At 41.3% G+C, this 16476-nt stretch overlaps 1 protein-coding gene across 2 annotated transcripts in view; it reads right to left on the bottom strand.

Annotated features, from left to right (window-relative positions):
* ZNF827 (zinc finger protein 827) overlaps positions 1-16476 on the bottom strand; it is a 106119-nt gene that overhangs the window by 9747 nt on the left and 79896 nt on the right. For both annotated transcript variants that reach the window (XM_032685749.1, XM_032685748.1), the window contains exons 9-11: positions 4536-4673; positions 2777-2948; positions 494-660 (exon numbers count right to left, since the gene is read on the bottom strand). In XM_032685749.1, the coding sequence (XP_032541640.1) occupies positions 494-660; positions 2777-2948; positions 4536-4673 (477 nt within the window). The remainder of the gene's footprint in view (positions 1-493; positions 661-2776; positions 2949-4535; positions 4674-16476) is intronic.

Genomic DNA, 16476 nt, shown 5'->3' with positions numbered 1-16476 from the left:
ATGGTACTGTTGAATCACAGCGTCAACTAAACATCAGTGTGAAATTCCAAACTGATGGACTGTGGGGGCAAACACACCCAAGAGCAAAGCTCAACATAATGTTTATTTCAGACTTACAGCCAGGTATGCACAATTAGCACTCAAAGTGACCTTATCATCACAGAAGTCAAACCAGGATTTTGATGAAATAGTAAACTAGTCAGAAAAACAAATGAAAGTGTGCTGACTCCAAGAGGGAAGGAGATTTGGGGGATAAGGGGAATAGGAAGAAGAAGGGCTAAGTAGTCCTTCATTTATTTCACTAAGCTTGAAATTTGATCTGCACTACCAGATTATTTGCCTGGCTGGAGTCCAATTCACTTCAACTTTGAGAGATCAGGCCTTAATTAGCAAGCATTTCAGTGAAAGCAGAGTGCTAATGGGAAGTGTAAAGGTTGCATCTAAAAAGCAAGGAAGAGAGAGATCACTGCAGCTGGGAGAGAGGGATCATCACCTGTGTGCTTGTTGTTGACATGAGCCTTCATATCTGCCTCTTCCATAGTGACAAAATCGCATGCTGTGCAGCAAATGGAGAACATCCACTGCTCTTTATCCACGTGGAGGGACATATGACTGACAAACTGGACATTCATCTCCGTCTCAAACCCACACACATGACAGCTGCAGGCAGAAGGGAACTCAAGAGTGAGTAAGAAACATTAAAAAACAAACCATAAACAGAAGCATGTTGCCCTTCCCCGAATTTGCCAGAGAAAACTCACTGCACGGATTTCTGCTCTTCCTCACTGTTGAACGTTCACTGCAAAATTCTTTTGTCTGCTGAACTGCCTTTGAACTGATGGCCATGCCAACGTGATTAAGGGCAGGCACAATGCAACAATCCTGTACATGCTATAATGATGCTAAATAATCATAAAGTTAATTAAAAACTACAGATTCCAGATGCTGTGCATCACCTAGCTGATTCCTTTGGGCAATAAGAGGCATTGCAGCTTTGCCAAGATGTTTAGTACAGCTGATACACTGACAAACGCAGAGCTTGCTGCACACTCCAGGAGTGATTTTCAAGCCCTGGAATGGTTCCCATGCCAAACTGGGATCTTGTGCAAAACTGCCTGGCAGTTTCAGTGTAAGCAAGTAAAAATGGGTTCAAACATTTCTTATGCTTGACTGGAAAACAGCAGTCATCAGCTATGCGAATAATTAGGAGGGATACAGATTTTGCAGCCAGCACATAAACAGAGTGATACTGAGAGGCAATGGGAAGGACCCTTTAATTTAACTTTTTTTGCAGAGTCCTCCTCTTGCTTTGATTAGGCCATTAACATTTAAAGCAAGCCAAAAAAGATTAAAAAAGGCATATACTCTAGGGCACTATTTTGCTTTCCCAGGGGGAAGGACTAGATAATCTAATCCAGCAGGTCTCATTTATTTCTTACTTCTATGATTTTGTAATTAAATCTGCTCTTGGCACTTTGACTAAAAGTAAGAGTGATTTGGTAATCTGCTTGGCCACTAGAGTGCACATCACAGTTTGCAGAGTGTGCATCAATGCACATGCAACAAGGAGAACGTCTAAATATCCATTTTCTCCAGGCAGTTCCTTTTAATTTTTCAGGCAAATTCTCCATGAGAATTTGGCCATGTTGGTCACTGAATGTATATACCTCCAGCAAATGGAGGAAATCTGGATATTGATATAACAATTCTTATTATACTTTAATTGATTTCATAGATTTGACTGAAAACAAGGGAGCTGTCAGAGGCAACTGGAAGCACAGTGCTTTAAATTTCATAGAATCATAGAATCATGGAATCAGCTGGGTTGGAAAAGACCTCTGAGATCATCAAGTCCCAACCCGTGATCCACTACCGCTGTGGTTACCAGGCCATGGCACTAAGTGCAACATCCAGTCTCATCTTAAAAACCTCCAGGGATGGAGAATCCACCACTTCCCTGGGCAGCCCATTCCATTGCCTGATTACCCTCTCTGTAAAGAATTTCTTCCTAATATCCAACCTAAACCTCCCCTGGCAGAGCTTCAGACCATGCCCTCTTGTCCTACTGCTAGTTGCCTGGGAGAAGAGACCAGTGCCCACCTGGTTACAACCTCCTCTCAGGTAGTTGTAGAGAGTGATGAGGTCTCCCCTGAGCCTCTTGTTCTCCAGGCTGAACAACCCCAGCTCCCTCAGCCTCTCCTCATAGGACTTGTGCTCCAGTCCCTTCACCAGCCTCGTTGCTCTTCTCTGGACCTGCTCCAGCACCTCAATATCCTTCCTGAACTGAGGGGCCCAGAACTGGACACAGTACTTGAGGTGTGGCCTCACCAGCACTGAGTACAGGGGAAGAATCACTTCCCTGGACCTGTTGGCCACACTGTTCCTGATCCAGGCCAGGATGCCATTGGCCTTCTTGGCCACCTGGGCACACTGCTGGCTCAGAATCCGTGAATCTGTGTACACAACAGGGTGTTTCCAAACACAAAACTTAACACTGCATAAAGAGTTAAAGAGACTTCTAAGAGCCCAGCTGCCTCACAAAGCCACTTGAAAAAAACAACCCCATGCCAAAGCCCAGAGTCCTTCCCAATGGCCAGCCAAGTCAAACAGCACGAGGCAGCCAGCGGGGTTTTTGCTGCTCAGCCTAAGCCGGGTGAGGGCAAGACAAATACTTCCATAACGGTTCTACCCTGCAACACCAGCAGGGTGGCCCTGTAACGTGCCCTGAGCAGGCAGATAAGAGTGTCTGGTGCCCAGCCCTTGCCTGGGTCCTCACCTGTAGTAATAAGGGTGCTTCTTCCCATCGCTGCCTTCGGACGTGACAGCGCTGACGATGTCCTCGGTGTCTGTGCTCACCAGCTTCACGGAGTGCACAGTCAGGTGCTGGTTCAGGTTAGCACGGCACTTAGCAGCATAGGGGCACAAGTGGCATTTGTATTTTCTCTCTTCTGAAAAAGAAGAGAGAAAACCCTAAATGTGCACCTCGTTTTGGAGCCAGCTGCTTTTAAAGCTGCCAGTAACCGAGCACGCATTCCTTTGGGTTTCTCCGAGCAGCTTTCGCGATGAGGGACTTTGGAAGCTCGACATTTTAAAAGCTTATAGGAGTTCACAGCAATTACTCAGAAAAAAACTAATTTGAAGGCAGTTTAGGGCTAGTTTTTTTAATTTGCTCTACCATTTGTAGTCAGATAATATAAAACTTTATAAACTGGAAAACTGGGGCAACTGCTGCTCTGAGAGCTGCAGCAAAGCCAGTGGAGAAACAGGTCAATAGCCTCAAACTACTTGCTTTACCTAGCATCTTTATATGATTTTTGGGCTTAGTAATTGTTGAGGTTGCCCATGTGATCACTTGCAGTGATCACTGACAGTTGATGATTTTGTATTAAAATCTAAGGTGATACTGAGAGGCAATGAAAAGGATCCTTTAATTTAACTTTAAAGGGGAGGAAAGGTAACACTGTATCATTAGTCCAGTTCCAAACATAAACTAATGAAAAAACCTCATTTAAAGAACAGTTGCAAAAATTAAATTCATCATGAGTTTCTGATGCTTCACAATTTAATTATTTTTATTTATTTTACATTAAACATTTTTAAGACCTGGCAGCACAGTTTTTGTATGTGTGCCAGGCTGTATTTTGCGGAGAGTTGATTAAAATAACCAAACATTACATCCCCTTTTACAACCTTTTCCTCTGACAATCTGCTGCTCTAAATTTGAAATATACTGCTACAACTGCTAGGGGAGAGGCATTAAGTAGAGCAGCTTAGGACCAAAGAAACCCCAAGAGGTCATGGAACAGAGCATCTGAACCTTCTCAGCACAGCTCTACTAGATGGCATAACATACACTGGCATTATACCAACAGCATTTTTCAGCAGTGCATAGGAAATTCTTGCTTTTAAGTCTTATTTTGTGCTGTGCACCTCATCAGGCTGTCAGAGTGCATCTTCTGTATATAAGCTCTGTTTGTCTCAGTTGATTTGAAGCTGATTCACTTTAAGAAAGTTGATACGGGGCAGAACCAGCCCCTGTTCCTCTGAGAACTGTAGGATGGGAGCAAAGATGAATGAGTCATTAAATCCTTTCAGTTTCACAGGTCTGAAACACCATGGCCAAATCTTTTGTTGTTCAGTGACATTTAAAAAGCTCATCAGGTGAATGATGTGTCTGTCCAAAAAAAACCCCAAACCTGTCCCCATAAAAGGCTGTGCCTTCTTTTCAAAACTCCAGGCTTGGTTAACCAGTTGGTATCTACAGTCTGTTGTACTGGAACCTGAACAAACTCAAATTTACACATTTTGAAAGGATAAATTACAAACAGACTGCAAAGAAATAGAATGTCATTTAACTCCCTAAATACCACTCTGACATTCTGTCCTGTTTCTGCTCTTGGTTCTGCTCTAAGTGTGAGGAGCCAGGGATGGCTCACACACTCTTCTGCTTCCCTTCTTTCTCTTCCCCTTAAAAAACCAAGTGATGAACACACAGAATTCCTCAGTGCTGGAACAACCAAAAAGCGTTGGCTCACCTGTGTGCAGTGAGAGATGCCGGGACAGAGTCTGCTGTCGACCAAACACTTTTCCACACACGTCGCAGGGAAAGAGCTGGTCATTAAACTTCCAAGACGGCAATCCATTTCCCACCTCCAGCCCCAGCTTTTCCATTTCTGTGCCAAAAAACACATAAAGTTCTGCCTTAGGAACGCTGAAGACTTGCAGCTTTCATTCAGTAGAGCCCTGTAGGTGTCACGTAAAATGCAACTCTTTGGCTGCATGCTGTGTGATCTGGCACATGAGTTCATGTAAAAAGGAAACTCCCAATGATGGAAAGGAAATTAATCTTTCATACAGCACCTTTCATACATACTCTAAAGCAGAAGGCTTAGCCAAAGTGCTCTGGACACAGGCATAGTCAAAGAGTTGAACTAGATTACGTAAAGAGAGAAAGTCAAGAGTGAGCAAGGTTAAAGTCTAATTGTTAAACTCTAATTATTAAACTGTAATTATGCTTTTGTGGAAAGACCACCCCTTTGTCTTTTCCAATCATCCACCTTTGCCTGGTGAAGAAGGCCTGGTCTGAGACCGTGGTCTATTTTATACTGGATTATTAGTCATGGCTGAAGGAAGATTTCCAGACCGTTTCTTTTCTACTGACACAGCAATTTTTGCTACATAGAATTATAGAATCATTTAGGTTGGAAAAGAGCTCCAAGATCATTGAGTCCAACCATTAGCCTAGCACTGCCAGGTCCTTAAGTGTCACATCAACATGTACATGAGCAGTCTGTCACTGAAGACCAGAAGACTGCCCAGAAAAACATTAAAAAAAGAAGACAGCACATCAATGTGTGGCTGGCATCCTAGGCAAGCTCTACCCAGCACCTGCTGTCCTCAGGCATCAAAATCCCCAGCAGCTTAGAGGGTCATCCACTGAAAACTGCAACTCAGAGTGAGCCATTCTCTTTAAAGAAGTGATTTTAATTTTTTCAGGAACAGAGAGAGTCTGCAATACAAAAAAAAAAGAAACTCCACAGAGCATAAAGCACAGATATGAAGGCACTCTGTAAGGAAGTAGAGAGAAAAGGACTGGGAATGAGGAAAAGGAAAAAAGGTACACAGTGCTTCAAGAAGTTGAAAGCATGGCCAGTTTCCATTTGGACAGAAGGGAGCAGAGAGCAGATACAGACTGGGGAAAGCAGTGGAACTACTTAAATCAGTCAGAGAAACAGTATCAGCAAGTCTTGAGCAAAAAAATACTCTGTGCAAGGGTCCTGTTGCCTGAGGAGAAGGGACTGCTGTTGTAGGAGGTGCACAAAATCACAAGGATACTCTGCAGCTTTCCAAACACAGCAGCCAGTGGTGAGGGGGCTTGGTGTAAAACCTACTTCTGGTAAAAGACCTTCCAGTTCCACTGGAATGAAAGATGCCACACGCAGAGCACCCTCCTCCAAACTGACACTGCCTGTGGGATCGCTGCCCAGAACCATCTCCATCAGTGCACGTGCACAGGCCATGATGGAGGAAAACCACTTGGCTGGGATTTTCATTTAAACTGGGTGGGGGAAAGGAGCTGGGGTCAGGAGTCCAAAAACATCTTATTGAGCGTAATTTACTTGTTGTGGAGGTTGGCACAAACCAGCAAAATCTTCATCCAATGAAGCACTGAGGGATAAACATCTCCCTTGTATCAGTAAACCCTCATTTACAGTCTCCCACCACTGCAAATGTGACTGCCATGACTGAAAGAGCCTCTCCTTCACAGAGAGCTGTCCAGATGACTCCACTGTGGTTTAGGCAAAGAGCTGTCAAATACCATATTTAATTTAAGCAATAATAAAAACAATGCCTCATTTGGGGCAGAGAGTCCACATAGCAATCTCAGCAAATTTCAAGATGGTCATACTTGCCAGCCCCTTTGCTGCTGCTGTTACATTCTCCTGTGACCCTGAAATATGTACAATATTCACACCAGAGGAATTGTGAGGCACCTCTGAGTGCTACCAACCAACAACATATTTTTCTTAAAAGAATTTCTAGCGAGAAAACAAGCTCTGCCTATTCAAAATAGTGATTTTGTGAAATTAAAAAGAAAGACACCCCCCATCCCCTGAGGGCTTTAAGTGACCCATAACCTCCAAGAACTTCAATAAAGAATGATTCTTTTTGTTACTATCCTTGAGTTCCAAACAACAGAAAAATCTCTGTGCTAATGCTACAGATATTTTAGTGGAGATTTTTGAGTACATAATCAAAACAGTGCTTCAAAAGAGGAAAATAGTAATAATTATAAGAGAAGGTCATAAGGGTGCAGGTTGCTTCAATATGGTCACAACAAAAATGAATTAATTGGGAGACATACCAAACAAGCAAGCTCAATTAAGTAAATAAGTCTCTTAACAATTCATTTCAGCATAAGTCATCAGCCCTCTTTTATATTTTATGAAAAAGAAATAAAATATCCTCTTCTCCGTGATGGATTGTTCTGGGAAGCTCATGGGAAGCTGGAAAAATAGCAGCTTTCTGATTACCTTGAGCTGGTGAAAGCTAGTCCCTTGCAAAGCTGCTGCATATTTTTCATTGATGAAAAGAGGATACTGTAGGTGTTTTGAAAGTTCTTCTGTTTACTTTAAAGATTTATTCCTGGAGTCCTTAGCTACAGTGCTTCTTTCTTCTCTTTTGACCAACTATTCTCCCTGTAGCAAAGTGCCTTTTCTGTTCAGCAAGCTTCTTAGCTTGTTCATGGCAAAGCAGAGTTGGTGTCTGTTGCAACAGGAGCCTCAGCGCTCTGTGAGAGACTTCTCAGCTCCAAGAAAAACCACCTACTTCCACCCATCTTACCCTCTGGGCAGCTTTGTCTGCAGCCTGGAAACTGGAGCTCTGTGTCCACACAGTGATCTAGAAATCTTCCCAGAACATGCCCAGCAACTGACCTCGCCAGTGAGCTGCAATATCACGGGAGCCAACCTCCACATTCAGTCCTTGGGCTCTATCTCTAATTAACGCAGGGGAATGGTGTTTTCTGCAAAGTGAGGACAGGTCCAGTGACTCTGAGACCATAACACTGGTTTGTGCACAGTGTTCCAAAGGTTTGTGCATCCCAAAGCCTTCTACCAAGACAGTCAGTATTGTCATCCTTTAAGAATACCTTACACTGGCCAGGAAGAAGACAGACTGGGACCAACTAAAGTTAAATAATAAATCATCACTGTGAGAGATGTCTCATAGAAACCCATCTTTCACCATGATATCCCTATCCTAAAATAAAGAGGAAAACAAAAAAAGCCCAGCCAAACAACAAAGGACTTGATTTCTGCTTTAAATGAACACTCCACAGCAAATTTCAAAACTTCTCTGTTAGAAAAGCACACATGACAAAATAATATTGAACTTATTAAGTAATAGACTGCATTTCTGTATGGGTTTTGGAGTTTAAAACAAAATATGCTTAGTAAAATGAAAGGCCTCCGAGTTCTCCAGTACATCACTAAAAAGAAACAGAAAGACAGAAAAGAAACGCAGTATATTACAGGCTAGTGATAGAATTATTTTGATATAATTTTGCATAGAATTGTTAAGAGGTAAGAATTTTAAGTAAAATTTAATTAAATATAGTGAAATAGATCTTTATGGATACCTTTCCTGCCCTTCTGCATCACCTGGTGTCATTTCCCTACTAACCCTAAGTCAGCTTCCTAACGAGTAGCTGTGTAAGGCTGATTGTCCAAGAAGGGGTTAGGAACTGCCAGGATTGTCACCACCTGTGTTTTCCCTGAGGTGAGGACAAGGTGGACATAAGTTGCAGAAATATTGTTCTGTCCATCCTCTTGGCCCTCCAAATAGATTAATTTCTGGCAAACAAAGCACAGCAGCTTGAAAGAGTTACTACTTCCCCCTTTCCTAAGCTGTTGGGCATAACTGCACACGCACACACACACACACACACACACACACGTATTTTCAATTTTCACATTCAGTGATTCTTTTTTTCCTCTTCTCCTCAAACTGGTAATATAAATATTACCCCTTCTGACAAGTCTTTACCCTGTCTTTTGTCAAGATATGCTTGGAGAAGGATACCATATCTGGTTGAAGCTGTAACTGAAGAAGAGGACAAAGTGTGACCTGAATACATAAGTAACTGTCTGGAGTCACCAATGCAACCTTGTGACTACTAGTGGCTGTCAGGCACAAAAAGTTCCCAGGGACTGACTTCGGACTCTGATATGTGGTACTTTGTTTACTTATTTTCTTTTACTTAGCTTATGTATTTTTCAATTACTGCTTCACAGTGTTTGATCCTACGTTATGTTTTAATCTGCTTTTCAATGCCAAGCCTAACTTTCTAGCCTTATACTAACAATGGAAAGAATGGAACCACTATTTAAGTGAAAAAGACAAAGCTAAGAAAACAAACAAAAAGTATGCTCAAGTGTCATTCGAAGAAGCTAAATTCATATTTATAACCTTTGCTGGTTTACTGTCTGCTCTCACACCCTATAATTCATTTAAACAGTTGCTTCTCTGTTTCATCTTCACACCTCCCATAGACCTCGGAAGCAACAAAATCCACAAGGGTGGTCCCTTATGGTCAGATGGAATCCTACAGATATAAACTGATTGTCCTTTGCAATAAGTATTCTTTAAAGAGATGGAAGTGAGAGGTGCTGGTAAGTCTTAACAAGGAAGGTCGAAATTCATTGTCTCTCCATTCTTCTGGAAGTGTATGTCATAGCTGTATTTTGGGTTATTCAAACAGCTTGACACCACATAGATGGTCAAGAAGATATAAGGTAAGTAATTTTGTAAATTAAATGAACAGAAATCCTGTGAAAATAGAGAGCAGTGTTAGAATATTTTCAATAAATCCTGCTTGCAAGCCAAATGCGATGAAGAAAACAAATCAGATGTCCAGAAGCTCTGGTGACAGAACCCAGTGTGTGAGGCTGAGAGCTAAGAGGGAGAGATGGCTAAACTCTGAACATAAGGTGAACTAGGAAAAGGCAGATGACAGATGATACAAAAAAAGAGGAGAGGAGGTGCGTGGTACCTCCCTCCTCATCCTCCAGAGGACAAAACTTGATGCGAAGAGTACAAGGTGCAGAAAGAAGCTCCCATGGAAGAACGTACCTAAAAAATTTTACCAAGCCAGAATATTAATAAACTGACTAAGAAACAGTGCTGAACAAGGTAACCACGTTTCTATGAGCTCATGGCAAGAGAATGAACACTAATATGCAGATGCAAAGCATCTCACTTTGCTTTGAAATACTTGGGACATTGAGCAGTCATCAGTTAACTTTTGGTTACTACCAGCCTGACATGAATTGCTGCTCGCCTGTCCTCTGTGATCTTTACCCCATGTTTACCCAAGAGGTAAATAGGACTGTATGCAGCTCTAAAGGAATGTCACAAAAGCTTGTTCCATTTGTAGGGTTATTTCTGCTTTGTTACATCTAAAAGACAAAAAGTTCAAAAAATTATTTATTCAGAAACAAGGTATTAAGGTCAGACAACCACACAAACATTGCTTTAAAAACATTTATTTGCTCAAAGAAATTTTCTTTCCTCCTGTCTGCATTTATCTATGTTATTATACTGTCTTCCTACTTTCTGCAGTATTCCCATCATCAAAGATGCATTTTATTGCTTTGGAGCCGTCCCTTTACATGCTCATCTATCACCTCTGGCAAGCACACCGTATTTAAAAATTGAGAACTTCTTTTATGAAATATGTAATTAAGGCTCTGTTGCAAGCTTGTTTGCAGAGAGCCTGTGAAAGATTGCCAAGCTCAAAAATATATTGACTATACAAAATTGCAGTGCTTCAAATACTATGTATCTTACTCCCTTTTCAAGTTACTTCCACAAAGGTTTTATTTGTAGGACCAGAATTCTTATTTCTAGTAAGTCAGTTAAAATAAACAGTGGAATCCTTCCAGATACTGTGGTTCCCTAGGAAGATATGTCTCACAACTTATCTAAGACATCAGTGATCCTGACTGGTCCTGCAGTCTTCATTTGTCACCACCTGCATCACAGCATCCTGTCTGGTCTTAGTTTAGGATATATCTTTCACTGGGAGCAGACTCATCCACTATTAACTGAGATAAGCAATTGCTTTCTCGCCACAAAATTTTTCTATATTCCCCACAAATCTGTACATAATCAGTCTGAATGACAGAACAACTCCACAGAGGAAGCAGAGAAAATCTCCTTTCCAAATAAAAAACTTTACCACTTAATGCTCTTATTTTTATCTCAAAGGCTTTGCAAATATTTAACATTACTACAGAGCATGGTAAAAAGCAGTAATGTTATGATAATTTAAAAATCCTTGATATGGAAGAAAATAGAACCCAAGTGATTTTATGTATCAGTAGCATTTAAGCTGCTCTTTCTAAAAACAGCAGCCATGCAAGTTGGAAATATTTCAATAAAAGAGCTTGCACTGCTCACAAAAAGAAACAATAATATTGTGCACAAAAGTATTCCAATTGCAGAACCATAGACAACAACACTTGAAAAGGTCACCAAGAAGTGATAAAGATGTCGGGGTTTGGAAAAAGAATAAAAACAGGTAAAAGATGGACGTTAAAGTCGACTTCATAGAGAAACATGGGAGAACAGTGAAGCCCACTGCACCACTAGGACTGGGCCCATTGCTCAAAAATGGACAGTCAGAAGCAGAGTGATGGAAGTCAGGGCAAAGACAAGGTCGGGACACACTGACTTCAAAAGCCACTCCCCACCTTCCACCTTTGTGGCAAAACTCACACCTATTTTAACTTCCCTGTTACAACAGTCAACCTCTGAGCAAACCATGCAGCTTGTGATAACCTTCATCTGCATTACAAAGCTCTGAAATTTGTTTTTGTCGCCTGTATTAAGCTCAAAACTTAAGAAACAACCAAGAAGAGAGAAAATCCCCAGCTCAAAACTTAAATGAGTATGTAAATTCTGTGCAAGGTGGCTGGAGTTGCAGATTTTTAAGGAACCCTAAAGTTGCAATAATATTGCAGTCATTTATGGGAAAATATTTTTACAACATGTACACTAAGACATGGAGTTGAGAGAAAAACATGATAATATGTTCTCTGTTATTTTTGCATAATATATTTTATTTCATTTCCTCCTGAAAGTATCTTCATGACAACAGTAAGATGTGCCATAATGGACAGTAAGTTCTCTCTAATTCACTCCCAAGCAGGTGGCCCTCACACACATTTGTCTCAAGCATTTACACTGCTTGTAACATATTTTTTTTGGGTGCTACAACATTGAGTTCATATGAACTTATGAAAGGATAATTTGCTCCTATTGTTATTTTTAAACCAAAATTAATTCATTTCCATAAGGCCAATAGGTTTCTACCCTTTTAATTTCTTTCCTACAATTCTGCTTAGGACACACTTCCAAGAAACCCTTTTAAAAATCACTCAAACAGTTAGGACCATTATGGGCATTTAAAAATTTTCCTTGTTTTCTTTCCAGCCTTCTGCATCCTTTTTAGTGATGCAAAAGCTTCTGTACTGGAGGAAGCTGGTGACCAGAAACCTCAGTGGGGGGAATAGAAAACAAAGCTCCAAATGCAGACAGAGTCCCTCTTCCTGAGCAGACTGTACTCACATGAAAGAATTAACACAAGATGAACAAGTAACTACAAACATTTGGCCAGATCTACCTTTACCTGTTTCAGCAAGCTGCTTATGGTTGCTGCTGTGAAAGAAAACATTCTTACTGCTTTTATTGCAGATTCCCTGAGTGATAAGCAGTGAATCTGCCATTGTCTTGGAGCCCTTAACTCATTCTTTTTAGATATTCACATCTCTCCTTGCTCTCTCTCCTATCACCAGCACATCCATCTACCTGCAAAACATCCTTTTCTTTCTTTCTTTCTTTCTTTCTGCATAATTCTCCTATCTGCTTGGGTTGCATTTTCAGGGCACCAGTGAGGACCATGACTGCCCCAACTCAACTAAAACACCCAGCAACAGCTTAGGGCAAATTTTTACTCTGATTGAAATCATACTGTAGAAGAAAAACACCCCAAACTTGTCCTCAGCTTTGCTTAGATTATTTTTAAACAAAAGTCATTATATCCATCTATCCATCTGTCCAAATAGCTAATGAATTCTATATCTAATTTACTCTTAGGCAGACAAATGTTATAGAAGACAAACTTGTACAAGGCAAGATAGGTGAGGTCTGGAGAATCCCAAGGTAACTCTAAAAAGATATGTCAGGAATGATGTGTTCCGATTTCTTTTGCAGAGCGAGAAAAGTAATTTTAAAACCTGTCTTTCTATTTCATGTTGATCTTGCATTTGGAAAAGTTTCATATTCAGGAAACAGTCTGATTCAATGCTGATGTTCAAGTTTACAAAAGATTCTGATATTAAGGAAGACAAAAGAGGTTATGAAACTAGAGATGGGTTTGAATAAGATGCAGAGTCTAAAACACAGCATGCTGAGTATCTATAAACCAAATACCTCATCTATCAAGTCTCTCTGAAGAGGTTATTTAATCACCATTATAGCTTTGCTACTGAATTGATATCACAGAATTAGAGCTGGAAGGGACCTCAGGAGGCCAGGTTGTCTCTCCCTCTCCTGGAGACGCACCAGCCGCACACCAGACTTACCCATCAGTCCCGACAGGTGCTTGTCTAACATTATTTTAAAAACTCTCCCATGACAGGGGCTCCACAGCCTCCTGTGACATTTGTGCCAGTGCAAAACCACACCATTGCTAGAAAATTTTACTTGGTGCTTAACTTCAATCTCCTCTGCTGTCATTTAAGTCTGTTATTCCTTATTCTGCTCACATTAACACAGGCAAGGTTTATTATTTTCCTCTCAAAGCTGTCATTTTACATATCTGAATGCCATTATCATGTCTCCCCTCTTTTCTTCTCCAGACTAAATAAATTGGCAAAACTCTTAAACCTCTATGCACAGCTTATGTTTTCTAAACCTCTGACCACTGCTGTCCTCCACATTGTTCTTGGATTACAGAGCCCAAAACTGAATTCAGGGTTCCAGCTGCAGAGCAGAATTACCAGGTCTGCCTTACATTCCCAACATCTCAGCCAGATGTTTGCCCTTTCTGCAATGCCTACAATGTCAGCTTTACACACGGTGTCTGACCAAGACTAATCCACATCCCTCCCTTAAGTTGCACTGCCAGGGCATTCATCCCTCCCCTTTCTTTGTGGCATTCCCCATTCCTCCAGGCACAGGAGTCTGTCCTCACTGCATTGGTTGCTATTTTTCAGGTTGTTTCTTCAATTCCTCAAGGTAAGACTGAACTCTAGTTCTGTCCTCTGAAGTGCTTATGGCACCTCTGTGCATAGTGTCACCCAGACATTTAATAAACAGGCCTTCTCTTTCATCACCCACAACATCAATAAAAGGAATGATGAATACAGACTCTTTCAGAGCTGCATGTGGTCCCTAGGGTTTGACAGCTACACTTAACCACATACTTACAGTTGTGCCTACCCTTGGTTTCCCTGTTTACTATGGGCATATTGTAGGAGGCAGCCCCCAAAGCCTCATTCAACTCAAGAGGTCATTAGCTATTGTTAAGACTTCTTTCTGTACAAATCTCCAAGCTGGTTACAGTTGTCCTTCCTGAAGCCAACGTGTTATTTTGCTGTTTTCCCTTCTTCCTTTCCTAAAACCCACTTCGTGGTCATTCTTGTCCCAAATTATCTTCTGTCACCTGCATTAAAACACAGGTCCCAAGAACTTGCTGGACAACCCTGAGTTGTCCCAAATTCACTTCCCAGAAGAAATACATGGTAGACAAAAGTCCCACATTTCTCAAGGAGTACTTTGGATGAGTGTAGCTGCTCAGGAAACCCTTCTCAAATTTGACCTCCACTTGTATTATATATTTATGAATATTTATAGCAACAATTAATTTACTTTTTAAAATGTCACTTGCTATTGAGTAACTATTAGAGATTCAGAAAACTTATCAAAAAATGATAAGAGATGCCAAAATCTGCCATTTGAAAGGGTAAAAAAATTCAAATGCTAAGTTTTATTTGTCACATGGGATGAAACTGTTAACTTTGGTCATTTTGGTTTGGATTTCATGCTGGTGATATTTCTCAACAGCTTTTGGTTTGCTGGGTTTAATGAAGGGGGTCTAGTTTGGGTTTATTCTAAATGAAACCAGAAGGTATTTGTTTTGAGTGAAATTACTTTTTTTTCCTGTCCTTTACCAGAAGCTGATTGTGCTTTAGGAGGAAAAAACACAAAAGGGAAATGAAATAAAAAATGAGTATTTTTGTCTGTATGAGAAGACTGCACAGTATTAGAGGGAAAATAAAATTTATCCTGCATAGAGGCAGCCCATAATAACACAAGAAACACAAGTTTTCAGATAGATGTCAAGTGCCTTTCGAGGCAGCCATTAGACATGGACCTGAATGTGTGTCTTTCTATTTGTACTAATTAACACCTTTCATCTTGAAGGTCCTGTAAACAATTGGCAAAATAATTAGTGCAGCAAACTCCATATGCCCACAGCAATTCATGCAAAGCCCTGCTATTTAGCCTGTGCTTCATCAAGAGAGGGACTGGCCAACTGACCAGGAGTTTCACAGGTTCCTCAGAAGGATCTGATCACATTCCCCCTCAGTTGCAGTGGGAATGGCCAATAAATACTGAGTGTTGAAAAAAAACCTAAGGCATGAACAACTATGCACATGCTGCACATTTCAGTTCTATTTTAGCCAGAGAACACACCGTGCATGCTGGAGCAAGAGGCCGTTTGATGCTTTGAAGTGGTTTGTTCTGTGTAATAATATTTTCCGTTCTGAGAGGGACTTTGGTAGTTATGAAAACTGTGTGGCCGCTCAGGACATAGTCTCTATTACTTGTGCCACAGATCTGCAACACACATGCCCGAGATGCAAACCTGCTTGGCAGCAGAGCCAGAAAAAGCTGCAAAGGAAACGTAATGCTGTAATCAGTTGCAGCCAATGTGTGGTTATGATCCCATGAAATGAACCGGGAATTTGGAACCCTCTGCTCGATGGCTGTGGTGCTGAGTGGTTGTCAAGGCAGCTGGGTGCACAGCGAGGGAAGGCTGCACCCAGGCAGGCAGTCATGGGAATCTGAAGACAGGATGCGACAGATAAAAAACATGCTAGAGCCAGAACTGCTATCACGCAGTTTAGCAGTGAATTATGTTGAACAAATTCTGCAAAATCTGTCTTGCTTTGGAGAACTGGGCCAAGCACAGCCCACTTCTAGAGCAGTCCAACTATCTTACCTTCCTAGAATCGCTTTTCACAACTCGCCAGCTATCTGTCCCTTGCTATCAGACTGCAGAGAGCCACCACAATGGCTCACAGTCTTCTAGAGAGCACAGAGTGTACACCAGTCAATGTGTACAGGACATTCTCTTTGTGTGAAGAATTAAAGTAAAATGCACGTTGGAGATGAGGAACTAAAATCAGTTACTCAAATCAATCTGCCACTCTGTCACAAAAACTTTCCTTCCATCAGCTTCAGAGGGACATCTCTCCAATACTCTTTTTTCATGCATCTGCATGGATTTTTACACAAACATACATACACATGCACACCCATGCACACACGTACACAAAAAGAAGAGTATCTGGTAGAATCTTAAGCCAAGACAAGTACCAGAAGAAGAATAAAATTAAAAGGTCACTTTTGAGGACTGAGAGAACCTACCATTGTGCTCTCTGGGCAGTGACAACTGTGTGGCATCTACCTCCAGTGCCACTTCCACCGAGTACATTTCACAGAAATACCAAGATAGAAAGGAACAGCAGGACCAAGTGCCTGATGGAGCATGCCTCGGGAGTGAATTAAGTGCCACTCTCACTTTTCCACCCTGCCAGGAAGCCAATAGGGGTCAGGCACTCTCATCATCAGGAAAATGAAGGGGATATCTAATGTCTTGGGTGGGCAGAGCTCATAACTCAG

Source organism: Chiroxiphia lanceolata, chromosome 4 (genome assembly GCF_009829145.1).
Source record: "Chiroxiphia lanceolata isolate bChiLan1 chromosome 4, bChiLan1.pri, whole genome shotgun sequence".
Classification (NCBI taxonomy): Eukaryota; Metazoa; Chordata; class Aves; order Passeriformes; family Pipridae; genus Chiroxiphia; species Chiroxiphia lanceolata.
The sequence above is the reverse complement of the archived record's forward strand: the minus strand, read 5'-3'. Positions and strand labels throughout refer to the sequence as shown.